The following is a 19,024-nucleotide window of genomic DNA, read 5'->3' on the forward strand; positions in this document are numbered from 1 at the left end:
AGAGTTGGGAAATATGCTTTGGGAGAAGGTGATTGAAAATAATGTGAGATAAGACAGCATATGTCCTCACAAATTTATGTACTAATTATTTAGAAAAAAGCTATCAAGATGTTATATTATTGTTAGTATTTCACAATTCAACAGAAGAATTCAATGGCTGTACTGATTCTGATGGGTGTTCCACCTTGTCCATAAATATTTCCACAAGCTAAAATCCATGGCAAAATAAGAACAGAGCAAACATATTCCACACCCCTTCTCCCCAGCCAAGTACTCTCCCATCCTATAAATATTTTTAGCCCCAAGGATTTCCTCAGCCTGTTGTGGTCTGTCTATTTAGTAACTGCTAGCAGGTTTTTCTCCCAACTACTTGTCCTCTCCTGACCACCCACAAAATTATTTTAACCACGGCAGCCTTTGTCAAAGAGTTTCACAGGTCTATTATCTTATGCCTGAAGAACTACCTCACTAAGCATGAAGAACCTGACTTTCACTAACTTAATTTGGTAGCCTGTAGATCTTCTGCTGGAATCCCCTGCTCACAGTGCTCCTAATCTTGCAGATCTCTACTACATCTCCCTTAAACCAGTTCTTTTCTCTAGGCTGCAGCGGCCCAGACTACTCACTTCTTTAATGAACACTGTTCATGTCTTCAGTCATCGCTCTTGCCCCATATCAAACGTTTTCCAGTTCAAGATGCACTTTTTGAGATGACAGGGGGAAACAAACATGCTTTCTGCTGGTAACTTGTTTGGCTAACACTTCCAGATCATGTCATCTGTGGTTTAAGAAACCACTGGTCAAATCAACTTCTAAAGAGAATAGCACAGCTGCTATCTCATACTGGTTATGTGTTTCCAAATTCCAATGTGTATGGACTTGTGTGAGTGGTGGAGGGAGTAATAAAGGGAGGGATTAAAAGTCTTAAGAATTTACTTACAGGTGATCCTGGAGTTATTCTTGATACCACTAATGGCATTTTTTGGTCTACACCACCCTAGAGGAATGTCAAGTAAATAACAACCATAAATATATCATTATAATAAGCATAAGCAGCATTTAAAACAAGTAATCACTTATTTTTGTATTTATATAAACTGTCATTACAGGCAGGGTTAGTAAGACTGAATTTTCATCAGTAAATGGGGGGTGAGGGTGTGGTGTCTTTAAATCTACCAATTTCCAGTAAACTAGACCCAGTGTCTTTGCTTGGACATATATTTTAATAGGCAATAAACAGATCAAATGCAGCATTTATTCTAACCCTACCCTTCAAGCAAGCCTAATTCAACACTTGAACTTGCAAGGCGGACAGTGTTAGATGTTGTGATGAACCTGCAAGGGATCAGGTAGGATTAAAGATCTAGACAACTGTACTCCCTTATTCTCTTTACATGACATTACATCACTGCCCAAGGTGAAAAGATCAAACTCTGCCTCGAGTTTGATATTATGGCTGCTTTATGCTATCTGCTTAAATGGAATTTCAGTGAGGGAATGTCAAAAATTTACAATAGTCAGTTATCAATAGTAATTTCCATTTTTTTCATAAATTAGTTTTCACCTTTCCAGTAGGATTTTTAATGGATATACTCAATTGGATAGCACAAACTATTTAACTTGTTTTATAATAGAGAGGACCAATTTTCCAAAAGTTGATGCCTTAAATTAGGCTTCCAAGTTCATATTTAAACAGCCAAACAGGCAGTCTGCTTTGGAAATGTGCCATGCCCATAGTATTTGCCACTAAAAACCACAGAACAAGTAGAGGCTGTTTTCTGTAAATGTTGCTTTAGCATTCAAGGATTAGGCTGCCACTTGTAAAAACTCTCGGTCCGTAAGAAATTCCTGTAGAATATACTGCTTTCTCCAAAGCACTGCATTAAAAATGAAAAATAATTAAGTCAAAGCATAGTATCTCTATAAAGCATTTAAAAATAACTAAAAGATTGCTGTTTTACCTTTAGATTAAATCCAAACTTGCCATCTTCATCTGGTATGATACGTACCAAAAGTAAATCTCCTTCAATCAGGTCATTCTGTAATACATAATAAAAACAAACCAAAACTTTTCAAGTTTTTAAAAGAAAATAGCAGCAAATTAGAAAACAGTGCATCCAAGTTGAGATGTGCTGAACAAGAATACTCTATGTAAATCCATGTTTAAAATAGGAAGAAGCTAAGGTTACAGAACACACTCACAATTGTAACCTTTTAAATTGTAAAAATAGCAATATACATAACAGCAAATACACACTCTGCTTGCTCTATCCTAACATTGTTACGCTCCTCTTAGCTTTCTCAATTGATAACTCCTATTAAAATTTTCAATGTGTCATCTTCACTAGAGGTGACTTAAAAGGAAAAAAAAAACGTTAGGTGCGACATCTTTGAATCAATTCTGCTCTGAGGACTATGAACTGACTACTTTTTCCCCAATTTTTCTTCTGTAAATGGGTGCATTGGTATCTTCTGCAAGAGATCCACAAGCCAGAAGGATTAAATGTTGGCAGCAACTACTGGACAGGCAGGTTGGGAGGCTGTTCAGCATCACTCAAACATGCTGGAGAAAGGGGAAGAATGATCCACTACCACAACACTAGCAGGGAGCAGCTGCTCTCTAGCCAGAGCAGAATTCAAAGGATGATTTTGAGCCATCCTAAAGAGGAGATGCCTGGGATAAAGCAGCTGTGCCTGCTATCAAGACATACAGCAGCTTGAGCTATCTGATCTTTCCTTGGAGAAATAAGATTTAATCACATAAGTATTCCCATTCCACTAGGAACTTCCCCTGGAGATGCTTCTGGAAACCTGAACACTATGGAAATCAATGTAGTTGGCAGGCTTGCCTATCATACCGTGTACACGTTCTTGGATAAATTTGAGTAGTAAGACAAGATTTATTCTTATTACTGCATAAAATATGCTAATCCTTGAATATAACCACACTTTTTGTGGGTTCTTAATCTACAGTTCAAAGCTACATTTAGTACTAGTTTTGACTTTACAAGAAGGCAACTGACCATACCTTATCGCAGTAGTACTGACTGGAATCTTCTGTCGAGCTGCTTTTTGTAACACTGTCATATGTTTCTAAGAACTGTTTATCGACCCCTTCCAACAGGTAAGAGCCAGAAATGTTACCAACTCCATTGGGAGACTGAGCCAAGGCTTTAGGTGAGGTACGGGTCAGTGAACTCCGCGTTGGACTGTTTCCCAATACATTCCTTCATTTAAAAACGATAAATAAATATTACAAAGGTATCGTTATCCAGACTTTTAAATTAAATAGTAAAACATACAAATGTACTGCCCAGTTAAAAGAGCAAGCCAACTTTGTACTTTAGATTTAACACCACTTCTTGAGGTGTGGGGTAGCAGGACTGGAGTGTGATCTAAGCTTCTCATTTGATTAGTGGACATCCAGAAGAATGGACAAAACAAGAGTAGCAAAAACATTTTTAGCAAAATATTTGGATGTTAGCAGTGAAAGGCACTGTTGCAGTGGTACAGAAAATCACAATAACATGAAGAGAGCTGGAGCCCAGGGGAAAGGCACTTCAGTTGCCAATCCTACCCATGAAAACCTTTTGCCATGATTCCACTTTCATTCTTGCAAAGCACTTGTTTTTCATTCCTCCCTTTTATAAGTGCCATCTCAACCTTATCCCTCTGGGAGAAGGTGCTTTGCTTTTCTGTGACCCAGAATCAAATGGGGGTGCAGACCTGGCCTAGTGAGTCAAGAACCTTAAAGTTCAAGGATAACAAAAATGGGTAAGTAAACAAACACCTCAAATCTTAGAATTGGCCAAATTGCCTGGTTGTGCTCCAGGAACATTCAAACATTCATTTAGCTACATGCCGTCTTCTGAAGAGGATGAAATGCAGACCTCTGTCTAATACAACTAAACCCCTTCTTTAACTGGATCAAATTCACAGATACCATACATACGAACTGCTCCGTCTTTATAAATACTATATAGTACTTTGTGAAAACCTCTGACCTGGGGAAAGCGCAGGTACAGCTCAGACACTGTTTCATATCACTAACACACAGTGCTGCTTATGGCAAAAACTGAGCCCTAGCTACTTGTATTACCCCACTGCAGACAGACCTTTCACTTACATGATAGATCATCATGCTCAGTGGCAGTACATCTTGCAAGAACACTCTGCACTGCTACTGACAACCCAGCACTGCAATGAAGCATATTTGATCCTTGGAAGTACACAGGCTATTAGTTATTTACTGCAGTTTATCCCTAAAAGCAACATCAAATTTTCACAGGGTTAAAGTACCAGAAATATATGCAAGTAAACCCTGGCACTGAAATTTGTAAATTAGAGCATTCATCTCTGCTCTGGTACTAGTCTAACGATATATGTGAGCTTTTCTGAACCATTTCCAGCAGCCACTGCTAGCTGTCAATGAAGAAGTAATACTACACTATAGAAGAATGTAGCTTAGGCTTTTAACATACAGGACTCACACTGTGGCAAACTTTAATAATGCAAACACTTATTTCTCCGCTTGTAGAAATCTGACCGCAACAGACATAAACGTTCTGAAAGATGCTATCAAACAAACTTATTCTTGCCATAATATTTCTGATGTTCAGTTATACTATGTGTACTTGGCAATAGGAATGAAGTGTTTCATGCACAGTTGCAGAATTTTCAGTTATTACAGAAAATATTTTTTCAGTGTTCGTGAGATATTAACTTGGCACTCTCAACAATTTGAAAATACTTTGAAGTAGTGAAATATAATGACACTTACAGGAATCAAAATTTTGTTTTTATCTGATAGCTTCCAGGACTCTTCACGATTCCTGTGAGGTCAATGGTAAGCAAGTACGAACACTGTATATGTAAATACATCCTAATAGGTTTTTCAGAACATAGTAATTTAAAAAAAAAAATGCACTTACAAGTTGAGATTACAGATCATAATAATTTTTCACTGTAGAAAAAAAATTAACAATACCAGAAAAATATGATAAATCATTTCAGTTAATGCCTTCTGGCACTATATAAAGAGTTAGCAGATAAAATTACCAGTGTATTTTTGCATCATTAAAATTTTACAGCAGTTTTTAACCAACATTTTTGTTAATAGTGATTAGGGGTGTATTAGGACTTAAGACTTTCCACATCTTGATCCAAAAAACTTTTTTTTTTCACAAATCTTTACAATCTCCATTGGTTTATACATTTAGTTGTGTCTTCTAACCATACAAGACCAGTACTTTGAAAAAAATCAGTTCAAGTTAGGTATTTTATTATATATCTTAAAGCTAGAGATTCTATAGTACAAAGTTCAAAGAAAACTCACTTTGGTGATTCTTGTTCGGATGACCTGTTTAAAAAAAACAAACACAAACCAGTAAATGAACATAAGTTAAATCTTTAGGAAAACAAGAACTAAACTCTAATAAAAAAAGAAATAAGCCTACATAAAAGCCAAAAGGTGTGCTCACAGTAAATTAAAGAATACTTAATCCTATGCTGAAAGTCTGAATCAGACAATTATGGAATTTATGAAACACTCAACAAAAATCCCAGGGCAGCTCTAAGCACTCACTTCCACTTTTGGTGCAAGCCCAACTACAGACAACACACATCTGCTACCGCAACTTAAACTATGTAGGAGTTTACAGAGGCAATTATTTAGCAAGACACACTACATCATTTAAGAAAGCTTTAGATGTGGATCACAACGACTACAGATGTCACTGACTGTATTTTGTAAAAAGTCAAATGCAGAAAAATCTTTATGTATAGGTAACAAGAGCAGCATAGGCTGCTTCAGAAGCATGAATTTTCTTACACATTCTCATAATGCAAGAGCAGAACAGATGTTGACAGAGAACTTTAAGACAAAGCATAACTAAAGCAGAAGTGATTACACAGATGAGGACAATCTAGCATGGAAAAGAAATCAAAATTTGCAGTGCATAGCATTTTCCAAGGCATTCCATTAGCTTCATCAGAAATCACCTGAAACAGTGAGCTAAACTACAGTACATCAATTAAAACAATAGCTGTGATACTAAGATAAATTTGAAAGCAAAAGTTATCAAAAAGGTGCTTGCAAAGCAAAGTAAGTTTAGGGCAGAGGGGACAACTTTACAAATTTATTAAGTAGTGACCAAAGAACCTGGAGTGATATAAGTCCATGCTGGAAAAATACGAACTTTGAGTAGTTTGGTTTGAATATAGAATTGTTGAATTGTCAAGTTATAGGAGGGAATTCACAGTATATAGGTAAATTTTCAATTATTGTTCTCTAAAACAACCTCAATACTAAGAATTACGTACTATATTTCATCAGAACTACAGCAAAAACAGCAGTAGTATGAGTCTAGTTAAGTTTCCTTATATGTATCCTACAATATGAAGAAATTCCTCCTTGAGAGGCAGAGATGGTGAAGCTTGATTTCTAAGATTTGTGGAGGTTCGGGTTGTGTGTACTTCAAATTCTTCTAAAGCACTAACTTCCTTTTTTACTGCAGTCATGCCCCCCTTCTGATTCCACTGACATCCACCCCCACTCTCCCACAAATACCTCTGGTCCTTTTTACTTGCAATCCCCATTAGCATTTTTACCCCGAGTGCCAGCAGTGCACAGCAGATCCTTGGGAACGTGCACTCGCTGCCTGATGAGCCCACATCTAAATGGAACAGACAACCATTGAACTTGTACTGTAATTGCTCAGTGAGAGGATAAGATCAGTCCAAGTTTTGTGGTTTTTTTTTTTTTTTTCTGCCTAAGTCACTGACTTTCACTAATCTTGTAGAAAACTTTGAATCTTTGAAAACTGGACTCCTACATTAGATTTGACTGCAATCGTCCAGACTTTCTAAAGTGGGAACAGAGGCAGACAGGCAGTGCAATGACATAAGCCTTATTTCCTTAGGAAGTGATGCTAAAAATAAAGAAACATTATTTTCGTTTAAGCTGATTTCTTTGTGAGGCAAAGAACAATGAAACTGTACATCTTTTCTACATTTTGCCACAGTAGAGCTACAGCTCTGTTACCAAATTCTATGTGGAATTCACATTGCCATAAGTTAACCCCTTCCAAAAGCCTTCACCAAAAATTTACACCCCATAAAACTGTGATGCAAAGCGATGCAATTTCATTATCTTAATATAATACTCCCTCTCCCCCCCGTGAGGTCATTTGAGACAGAAAACAACTTGGGCTTCCATTCATATACTGCATATAAACATGCAGCAAATTTTTCATCATCTCACCAATACATTTGGAGACTTGGATGTGGGATATAAACTCTTAGTAATATTTGCTGCAGGTTTATCTTGAATTATTGCACTTTAATTCAAACATATCAGCTCTGAAAGAGTTACTGAATCATTCTGTAACCTCTTAAAGTGGAAGAAGGTAACCAAAAATTTGACCTAGAAATCGACCAAATTCAATGCTTGAAAACATTCATCATGGACAATGCAGCTGTGTCTTCCTAAAGTCCTTAGTAGCTCAGCATGCTATAGGTGCAGAATTTTGATCTCCACAACTTAAATAGTATTTCTAACATTTAATTACTCACCAATATGTTAACATGAATAACTAGATGATCTTTTCTGGCTATACAAGTCAGTATTCCACATTTTACTAACATATCTTCCTCATTTCACAACATAGGACAAGGACCACATTTTAAGTCAGTAAAAGAGAACACTCACCAGACCAGCCATTCAACTTTTTCATCAAGAAAGAGCGCCCTTCCTTGCAAGGAGATTAAGCTTTCCATTGGTGCAGCTAACAAGCAAACACTTCAAAACTGCAGGTAACTTCTCTTCCTTACTCCACAATATATCTAAAATGATGCCATTTCAATCTTTCACTCACTATGGATTGCTCTGTCAGTGACAATCTTTATTATAAAACTCTTTGCCCTGAAAAAAAACCAAAACGTCTAACTTTCCTCTTCTGTCAGGAGGACAGAAAGAAAAGGTCTTAAGGAAAGACCCCTCCTCCACATTTCAGTGTGCCCTACCAGGGAATTCTGCTATTCTGAGAACTGAGGATGATAAACTACAGCAGAGTAAAACCCCGATAGAAAAGGGACAACTGAAACAATAGAACTGTAGCAAAACTCCCCCTTTACAAACAACTGAAGGAAACATCTGTAGGTTTATGCCCTTGTGGTGTTCTTGAAGTTCTTAAAGCTTCTTTTACTGTAACACCTGCAGGGCTGGGGAGACTGTGTGCCAGCACCTCCATTATCACCTCTTTTCTGAGAGATCACCATTAGAACTGGGATTATTATTCATAAGCCAAATAAGTAAGAGATATTTACAGAAGAACTTTTTTGCTGCATTTTAGAGAAGTTTATATACAGAATGACTTGCACAGTTAATGTTCAGCATTTCTACGAACAAAATGACTGTGTAAGAAGGCCATGTAGATTCTTTGTACTGCATACTTAAGAGTATCATTAGAGAAAAAATGTGCAGACTTCATAGTATACACAAGTTTTTCAGTGATTTCCTATAAATTCGAAACATCCACATTTGTAGGCTGCTGCCATCACCCATAAAAGGATACTTTCAGTTACTCTGCCTTGCCTCTATGGACCATATTCCAGTTTACCTACTTTCCATATAGGTTTAATGTATTCTGATACTCTGCAACTGCTGGGCTTGCTGCAAAATTTGTCTTATCACAGATTTTCAATTCAACTTTGAGACTTTCTTTTTGGATGCGAAATGATTGTTTTTTGAACTGGCAAGGAAAGTGTACTACATTTTAATAAGGATATATATTTAAAAAGAAAGGTTTACATATAAGCAAAATATATACATGTACTATTTTCATATATATTTGAGTGGAAGAACACAGTAAAACTCATAAAAGTCTATTAGTAGTAGTCTTAAAACTTTAATTTGAAACTAATCGAAATGTTCTGAGATCCATTGCTGAGTATTAGAAGGACATCTTCCTTGAGAAAGACTGAACTACATGAACAAGGACAATGGACTCTTGTGAATGCAGCAGATTTTGTAAGAACAAGGAATTGAACACATCTGTATATGATTAAAAATTAAGGATAAATAACGCAGTTTAATTTTTTTTTAAATTATTTGCAATTTTCTACCAAGAATGTAGTTACTAGGACTTGGCTGGATACATCTGAAGGGTACTTTCATCAACCGTAGTGCTTTAAAAGTTTTGTTCACAAAAGGAATTATATTTTAGTTAAAATGATGATGTGTTCCCAAAGCACATTCACTAAATATCACTATGCAGCTACAGTACAGTTTATTGTCTACCAAAATGGTAAGCTGAAAGAATTGAACAAATACAGCATACGTTCAGGAAATCTATTTTCAGTGCAATACCTTCACCAGATGATGCATCACACTTACACCAGGAGCGTATATGCACTTCCAGAAATTCATAGCATAGTGCAAGTGAATTTCCTTTTTGTATACTAGTTCATCATTTCATTTCCTTCCCCTCCAACTCTGGCACTGTACACATTATGACATCTATATCATGAGCAAAAGATAGTTTTAGAATATAAGTTAAAGAAGTTTATAGCTTTGCAAGCATGTTTAACTTGAAGAGAAAGGCTTATGCAGGAATATATTGCATTTATAACAAGTAGAATTGTAGACTCCAAGTAATTTAGGTTGGACAGGATCTTGAGAGATCACCTAAACTCTTGTTCAAAGAGCAGCCAACGTCAAAGTTAGATGAGGATGTTCAGGTCCTTGTCATGTTGCGTTCTGAGGTTCTCCAAGGATGGAAACACCTCCACCTTTTTGTCAATGTGTACGAGGGCTTAACTAACCTCAGTGTGATTTCCCCCGCCTCCCCCGCCCCAGTCTTTTGAGCACTTCCCTTGCTGTAACTTGCATTCATTTCTTCACACGTTTTTGCTGTGCACCTCCAAGAAGAGTTGCCTCCATGTTCTTGATAACGCTCTTTTGGCAGAGTAAGACAACAATGTGACCGAACCCTCCACAACCTCCCCAGCCTTCTGGTTCTCCTCATACATCATATGCTCACATCTATGATTAACTAGCCAGATTTATCTCACCAATCAATGTATGACTTTATAAGATCTATAATGCCTCATGTGTCAGTGAGTTTTTCTTACTGACTGACACTATACCTCATCACTTAGAAGTGTGTTTTACAGTAATCTTCTTTCTGAAATACACGTTAAACAGAAAATTTCACAGCTAATCTTTTCTGTTAGGCCACTGAGTCTACTCTAAAAAACTACCAAAACACTTGTTCCTATGCAGTCTGCTGTTCTAAACCAGACAGACATCTTTGGTTTATTTAATTCCAGAGTGAACAAGAGAAACTGAATACAGTTCAAGTAGCAAGACCCTCCGCACAGTTTTATCAGGTTACTTTTCCAAGGCAATAATCCAGTTATTTTTTCCCTTAAAATAGCACCTTATATACATAAAGTTATATATTCTTACTAACATGTACCCTTCCCACTCAGAAAAGTGCATTCAAAAACATGAAAAAGGGCATTAAGAGGGCAAGCAACAACTATATTAACACTCCAAATTATTCCACCTATAGTATAAAAACATTTTAGAAAAGCACAAGCCATTAAACCTGAATTTACAAGGTCAAAAATAAGCTCTGCTCCTCACATAAAGAAGAAATTGGTCCTGCACAGGTAACATAAGATTATCCTGAACCACAAAGAAGCCTGTTTGTTTCAGTAACACCTTCTTGTCTGGAAGAAACACCAGCTTGCTTTAATGAGACAACATTCAATTAAGGGGCAAGTGTGGGTGTTGGTAACAACACATAGCCTTCCCACAAAGCCAGATTAAAACCTTAAATCCATGAACACAGAGTGGAGGATACTCTTCCCTTTTCATAGGGGCTGGCTGAAAACCATGCAGCTTCCTGCAGCTGGTTTCTCGGCAGTTAAGAGGATTAAACAACACAGTGGTTGCCAGTTTTCATTTCTTGACATTCATTCATTCACTTTCATTTCTCATGTCACTGTGAAGTGTGAACATCTGTATCACACCTCAGGCACCAGAAGATGCTTGAGAAAAAGGAAAGAAACACACAGGGAAAATTAAAGTTCAAAGCTCCCTAAATACTACTCAGTTACATGTCATGTTTTCATGACAAACCTTGGACCTTGGTATTTTAAGTTCACCAAGTGTTTAAAATGCATATTACTGAAACATTTACATCTACAGATTTTTAATTTACAACAAATACTTGAACATAAGGAAACAAGCAAACTCATCTTAGTCATTTAAATTTTCACTTATTTACTTGAAGGTAAAGGGTAAGCTAGTTTCTTCCAATTTTTTTCCTGTTCTTGTAACAGCTCATCAGTGAAGGATCCTACACATGAACAACTGGGTGTGATAAGCATTAAGTTACATTCCCTATACACTAGGCACATTTTAAGTTTATTTTTTAAAAAAAAGCAAATGTCAATACTGAAAACCAGAACTTGCACTCGGGGTGGCCAGTGCAGTCTTTCAAGACAAAAACTGCCATCTGATTCACAAGACCAAGCAGCATGTCAGAGTATGATTCCAAAATATAATCAGCCTATTGCCCCACTTAAAGCCAAAGTAGATTTGAAGGTTACAGCTTAAATTGAAGACATTTCAGAATTTCCCAACCTGGTCCTGAAAACAGTGTCACACACTTCAATATGACTATTTCATTTATACTGTTGCCTTTTGCCCTCAGATGACACAGTAGCATACAGATTGCATTAGTGTCATGGAAAGGCATATCAGTAATGATGATTTGTTCTTCTACACCAGTGAGGCTTTCCTCATTCCAAGTTTGGAAACCTTAGTGGTACCTTTATCAAGAGAAACTGCAATGGTGGTAATCTTCAGGTACCATACCAGGCTAAAAAAAGGGAAAACTATCATCAGAAGGAATTCCCTGCACCAGTCCATCAGGCTGCCTTTAAAAATAACCAGCTGTGGTTTAAACCTGTTGCACTGAAAAGGAAACATTTTTCTCAAAGAAAAGCTCTTCCAGGAGCTCTATCCAGGCTACCTATCAGGACAGCAGATGGTCAGGATGGGTTGATACCAAATAGCCTGTTGGTATGAGACAGCTTTGAAAAAAATGCCAAATTAAAGCAGCTCTTCAGCAGACATAGCTTTAGAAATAATAAAGCCTCATAATATAATTTATTTTCTGTCTTAAAGGAAAGCCATAAGAATTCGTATTCATAACTCTTCCCTAATGCACACCTCAGTGTTTAAGGACATCTGAAGGTAAGGTATGTAACCTCACAGAACATAGGTGTTTTCTACCTTGCTTAAAATAAGAAATGTAGTAAGTCAGTAGCAGCAGTGCTTCAATGAAGAAGATAACAAATCTCTCAAGAAAAACATCTTCAGGGAAGCTGAAGTCAAGACTACGGAAAGCCAATTCTAACTGAAAAACAGTCAAACAAGTGCACTTACTAATTAGTATGTTTTATCTCAATATTATTCTTTAAATCATTTTAAACCCAAAAGAACAGTAGCAGCATGTCCATATTATAGTGACAGAGGGAGTACAACATATAGTCAGAAGATAGACTAGATTACCTGCTCTGAACTGGTGAGGCACAGCCATAACAAAAAGTGTGGTATAACACAGAAAGCAACCTATGAGACTTCAGAAGGCTCAGTGTGGGCTCTATGTCTGCGTTAGTCTTAATTTTTCAGTGGCAGTAGCAGTCAGATGAGTTGGACGTCAGCAGGGCAACAAAGAGGAGAAAGAACTGACAGGGGAAGCTTTCTTCACAAAGGCTGGGGAGCCCTGGGCTAAACAAAAGTCCTCCTGAAGTCCTCTTCAGCACTGTCTTTGATGACAGGTTTTGTATGCAGCTGTGATTTGAGATGCTTGGCTTAGGCAAACCTATTCATGCCCTGTGAATAAAGCTCTATTTAATATATGTTAATTTGCGATTAGAGCAATTTTTTTGTCTATAATACATATGTAACAGACAGCTCCAATCTTTTCTGCAGACGCTAATCTGAGAGAGAAAATTGCTTCTTTTCACTATGTCTGAGCCTCAAATTGTACTTGAATGTGAAAGTACCTTAGATACTTTGGGTAGCAGAAGCAGTCTAGCTACACCAACACAAGACTCACAAGCTTGCCCTGGTTTTCTATAGTTCACCTATGCACACAGTTTGCTCTGTTTCCTAATTTTCTTTTTTCTAGTCACAGCCCATAGGATATACCTCATAAATTTCAGTTAGAAGGTAGAATGTTCAGACAAAGTAGTTTTTTAAAACAATCACTGTGTTCTTCAGAGAAACAATATAATAAACAGCAAAATATTCTTGGCCCTCATCTCCAGCATGCTTCTTTAAAAGTATTTAACAGTAAACAGTTCCAGGTGGTGACATGTCAATACAGTACAACATGTTTAAAGAAACAGAAGAACACATGTAAATAACTGATGTGTTTTATGCCCTCTAAACTAAGAGCTGTTTTATAGAAAGAAAACAGAACTTGATTGATTCCCTCACATGAGTAAACACAGCAAGGAATAAAATAGATTATTAAAAAAATAATTATACTTGGTATTGTCAGGAGGTAAAATAAGGTATATAGGGAAATAAGTGAAGGTATAGGTACTCTGCCAGCAGTGGTGGCTTCTACAGTTCTGATACCTACCAAGGTTCTGAACATGCCTTGGTAGGATTAGGTACACAGCAAGTCTTATTATACAAATTTTGCCTACATATTTGTCTCAAAAAGCACTGTATCACAAAAGATCGGTTTGAAGGTAGGTCTATCTTGGACCACTTTTTGTTCTGACAAAGAGGACTTAAGACATTACCCAGGGGCTGAAGTGAAACAGGTGAAAACTATCCCCCCGCCCCCGAAAAGCTAATAGCAGCCTGAAAAACAGAGAAGATAACCCATGCTAACTGCAGCTTGCACAGTCTTGAGCTTGAGATACAGTAAATGAAATTGATGTAAACATATTTAGTTTACAAAAATCAAGCAGCTGCATGATTACAATTAAGATTTGAGGTCCCAGACATAACAATTCAGCAATGAAAAATAAGCATCTTACAGTTGTTTGCTAGTAGCTCTCAAAAAATTTTCCCTTTTTTTTTTTCATATTGAAGCTATTCATTAGTTATAATCAGCCTTAACTAACACCTTTTTTGATAGTCTCAGATGGCAGTCTAGGCAGTAAAAAAAGAGCCCTCAATGTATGTTAGCAGGACTATGAGAAGCTACTCTTGACTCTCCTCTAAGGAAAAAGAAAACCAGATAGCAAAAAAAGGGTAAATTGGCTTTATCAGTACACTGCAAGGTGATTTATAGTTAGTATCTAAATATTCCTGAAGTGCAGCAAAAGTCCAGGGCAAGTGTTTGCCCATATTTAATACTGAAGATACACAATTTAAACTTTTTTTTTTATAAAACAGATTTAGCTGATGGTAAGATTCCCTCTGTCAATAAAGCATTCAGGGAAAGAAATATCTGACCACATCTATACTTAATTTTACTTTACATCTTTCAAATAGGGGAGTGAAGCAAGTAATGACTACTGTAAGAATATAAAAGAAGAAAAACTGGAATATGGACTAACATAAACTGTTGAAAACTTCAGTGTAGAGAAGAAACATTTGTTTGATTTGTACAGTTACTGTATATTTTAACTAAATTGTTAAAAATGAAAGTATTAATGACCATTTTACTTCATGAAAGTAACAGTCAGTACAAATGATCATCCATTCCATGCGCTATGCTCTCCTTCCAAAACACACTCTTTAAATGTAAATTCATCAGATTTATGCAAGCATTTTTTCAGTTATCTGCAGAGTATCAAATATTATAAACATACCCAAGAAACCAAGAATGCATTGGGGATAAGACATATAGAAAATTTGGTTTATATGAGGTAATAACAGTAATCTCCACGGTGGTGATAGTACTCAGATATAGCATAGTCATTTAGTGCTCAGAAAATAAATTAATGTGCTATTTTTAAATTTAGAATATCCTATTTCCACTGTCTGAGAAACAGCATAAAAGCAGGCTTTCTGACTCCATTCTCAGTTGGCATAGGAAAGGTGAAACAGGAAGGAAAGGAAAAAAGCTACAGGGGAAGAAAAGAAAAAGGAAAATAAAAGAAAAAACCCAACAATGTACTAACTGGCAAGACACAATCCACCAGTCACAGAACACAGCATGATAATTTAGTTTTCTGTCTACAGCTTCTACCCTCATCATCTCCTCTTATGGTCTGCCTCTCATTACTTTTACTCAGAAAATACTTCTAAAAGTATATAATCTGTAAATGTTAAAATACAGGAAAGACATGGCTTCATATCTATGACTATACACAACATCTAGAGGCATCACTTTCGTATATTATCATGGCTATTACGACACTACTAGTACTAAGGTTCATCTGACTTCCAGTCAGAAAAACAGAAAAACAATTCAAAACACCACAGTGACAAACTCCAAATATGCATACATGTTAATTTTTCCCGTCTTTCATGGAAACCTCTCTGCTGTAATGCAGTAACAACACATAAATAATAAATAACAAATCAAAATTTGAAGAAAACTGTTTAAATCCAGAGTTTAAAGCTACAGTTAGTAGCTGCACACTATCACAGAGGTAGGTGAGTCCTATCAGCTTCCATTAATACATTTCTTCTCAAACTACATCTTGCCTTAAAGTTACTAGGGATCACTAGAAACCATTTTCCTTTTGTAACACTGCAAAGGAACCTGCATTTTAATACGTAGTATTCTTCCCAGCTGAAAGTTTTAAAGTAGCTCTGTTTTCTTTCTGAGACTGAACAATCAATGACTTTGTATATTATTTCTGAAGTTAATATTGTGTTAATTTGAAGCTACTCATTAGGAAATGCCTTTTTAAGACAAGAGGGAAGCCACCCATAAAATGTAACATATGAGCGAACAAATAATCAGTGTTATTAGACGGGTGCTTCAAGCTCTGGAAGCAGACCTAGCAGTGGTTAGACTGCTGCAGGGGAGAACAAAGTTGGTCTTCAAGGAATACAGCAAAAATGCCTCAAGGCAAAAAAGCAGAGACTGCCTTTAGACTAGCAATCTACAATTCCTCTGAGGAAGAAAAAGATGGATGACTGCTAACATTATTATGTTCTTGTGTTTACTCAAATGCAGTAACTCTTTCAACTGATGATGCTGAGCTGATGATGTGGAACATAAGTGAACTCTTAGGAGTTCAGTAAGTCTTTCCTCACCCCCCTCCCCCCCGCCCGCCCGCCCCCCCCCCCCCCCCCCCCCGCCCGCCCCCCCCCCCCCCCCCCCCCCCAAAAAAAAGAAGAGTTTGTAACAGGTAAGAAAGGGATGCAGAAGCTATTAGGAAACAGGATATTACAGATATGAACAGGCATGCCTTTAATAGCTTCTTTTATTTTACCGAGAACTCAACTGCTGAGAATTGTTTAGGGAAAAAGGGCTGGTTTGTTTTTAACGTCATTTTGTATCATGGCATTTGCAGTTCAGCAATTTGTCAAAATAAAGTTTATGCAAACATAAACCTGTTTGAACTCATTTTGATATTATAACCAATGATGACTGTTTTATACTAAAGCTGTTTGTTTTTTTGTTTGGTGTCTTTTTTAAAAAAAAATCAAAACAGGCAATGAATTGTTTGCAGAAGTCCTCACCTCCTCTGTGGACTACGGTTCTGAGAGAACTCCGAATCACTGTCCTTTGATGTCGGAGAGCCCTTATATGTATAAAAAACATCCTCCGTTTCAGTAATATAACTAATCTCATTTGTAAGGTTATCTACAGATGAGTGTCGTGGTTTACGAATTTCATGACGTAGTCTAGGACTCCGCCTTAAAAATAAGGAACACAAACACAAGTTGGAAGATCAGAATAATTCATAAAACTTCATCAGAGTGAAATTTCTATCCTATTGCAATCTAAGTCCAGAGATCTTCATAACAGGCCTATAGGTCTTTAAAGAATTAATTTTTAAACATTTGGTATGGCATACTAGGCAATCGTACACTCCTAGGTTCCACACACTGAACTGATCTGTTCCCTCGCCCCCTCCCCCCTAAAATGCTACCTGTGTTGTTAAAGTTCTAATCATAGGATAATTCAGGTTGGAAGGGATATATGGAGGTCATCTAGTCCAACCTCCTGTTCAAAGCAGGCTGCTTATATCCAGTCAGATCTCAAAAAACTTGAAGGACAGAGACTGCACAGCTTCTCTAAGCAGCCACTGCTCAACTGTCCTTGTGGTGAAGCAGTTTTCATTATGTCCAGATAAAGCCTCTCCTGTTTCAAGATACCTGTTGCCTCATCCTCCCACCAGGCAACACTAAAAGAACCTGTCCTCATCCTCTAGCTAGCCTCCTCCTAAGTATTGCTAGGCTGTTATTAGGCATGCAGGAAACCCTTGGTTCTCCAGGCTGAACAAGTGACATTGTCTCAGCCTTTCCTCATAGGGTAAGTGCTCCAGGCTCCTGACTACCTTGGTGGCTGGCAGCCTTTGCTGAGCTCACTCCAGTTTGTCAGTGTCTTTCTTCTATTAATGGACACAAAAGTGGCTGCAGCATTCTAATAAGGTCTAATAAATGCTGAGCTAAAGGAGGATAATCACTTCCTTTGATCTACCATCTATGCTTCTGTTAATACCGCCAGGTTGCTGTGGCTGTCTTGCTGCCAGGGCACACCAGATAGCTCATGTACAACTTTGTGCCTACAAAGGTTACCAGGTTCTTCTCCAGAGAGTTGCATCGCAGACAATACTGGATATTGGGTTCTTCCTTCCGAGACTTTGCATTTGTCTTCACTGAATTTCATAGAGTTCCTATTGTCCCATTTCTCCAGACTACCAAGGTCCCTTTGGACAGCAGCCCTGCCCCCAAGCTTATTGACTCACTCCAACTGTTTGGTGTCATCTGCAAACTTTATGAGCAAGCACTCCATTGCCCCCTCCAGGTCATAAAGATGTTAAGCAGGACAGGTCCCAAGATAGACCCCTGCAGTACTCCGCTTGTTATTTGGCCTCAAGGTAGAGCATGACCCATTAACAAATAACTCCCCTCCGAGTCCAGCCATCCAACCATTTTTTTTTTTAAAAAAAACAAAATAAAACCCACATTTTGTTGTCCACCCTTCCCAAACATTATGCCTTAACTTGGGTATAGTATTTTGGCAGACAGTACCAAAAGCCTTGCTAAAGTCGAGGTAAGTGACACCCACTCTTCTCCTGTTATCATACATATTTAAACATTGTTATCTGAGAATGTATATGTACACACTACATAAATTATTCTGCTAGACTACATACAATTAGAAAAGGTAGGAGGCTGGAAGGTATGGGAAAGGCTGAAACTGGATTTACCAATTAGGCGTAACAGGAGGTGATCGAGAAGGAAGGCTTTTGGTCTCTAGATGTTCAACAGATACAGATCGTCTCATAGATGGGTTCCAAACCATTCCACCTATAACTTTTCTGCAGTACTGGCTGTTTACAGACCTGAAAAGAAATAAAAAAATTGTACGTGAATTATTTTGCATAGAAAACTTAAATGAAATAAAATATGCTTACAAAAGCCAATTTTATAATTAATTTGTTTTAAAGAGTCCCCTGTGCTTACCCCTCCTTACTTATGTGTTTGCATTCTCACAGGGCCATTTACTGTCCTTCACTTGTGGCAATAAAACTGTTTGTTAATCCCTGCTGCAATGTTAATCACAAGCCTGGGTAAAAATAACTTTTTCTGAGAGTTATTTTTAACCCAATTGTGTTTAAGAAGATGGAGGGGAAAACAGGAAATTCAGTATGTCCTATTGGCACTGAACTGAGTGCCTGACAAAACATGGTTCAGATACAGGCAAAGGATTCTAGATGTTCTAGATGTTCCCTGTTAAAACTCATAATTCACTAATGGCTTCACTGAGCACAGGACTACTTTAACCATCTACCTGCTGCCTCAGCAAGTAAGAGCTACACCAGATCATTCTCTATTTCCGGAAGGAAGCCACAT

At 37.4% G+C, this 19,024-nt stretch overlaps 1 protein-coding gene across 2 annotated transcripts in view; it reads right to left on the reverse strand.

The window, feature by feature from the left end:
• Positions 1 to 19,024, reverse strand: part of PTPN3 (protein tyrosine phosphatase non-receptor type 3) — a 97,159-nt gene that overhangs the window by 26,733 nt on the left and 51,402 nt on the right. Inside the window, exons 12-16 of one of the 2 annotated variants that reach the window (XM_075704848.1) lie at positions 18,379 to 18,513; positions 16,682 to 16,858; positions 3,029 to 3,227; positions 1,962 to 2,039; positions 941 to 997 (exon numbers count right to left, since the gene is read on the reverse strand). In XM_075704848.1, the coding sequence (XP_075560963.1) occupies positions 941 to 997; positions 1,962 to 2,039; positions 3,029 to 3,227; positions 16,682 to 16,858; positions 18,379 to 18,513 (646 nt within the window). The remainder of the gene's footprint in view (positions 1 to 940; positions 998 to 1,961; positions 2,040 to 3,028; positions 3,228 to 16,681; positions 16,859 to 18,378; positions 18,514 to 19,024) is intronic. The other variant, XM_075704849.1, reaches the window with a different exon arrangement.

The sequence above is a fragment of the Pelecanus crispus genome, chromosome 2 (genome assembly GCF_030463565.1).
Source record: "Pelecanus crispus isolate bPelCri1 chromosome 2, bPelCri1.pri, whole genome shotgun sequence".
NCBI lineage: Eukaryota > Metazoa > Chordata > Aves > Pelecaniformes > Pelecanidae > Pelecanus > Pelecanus crispus.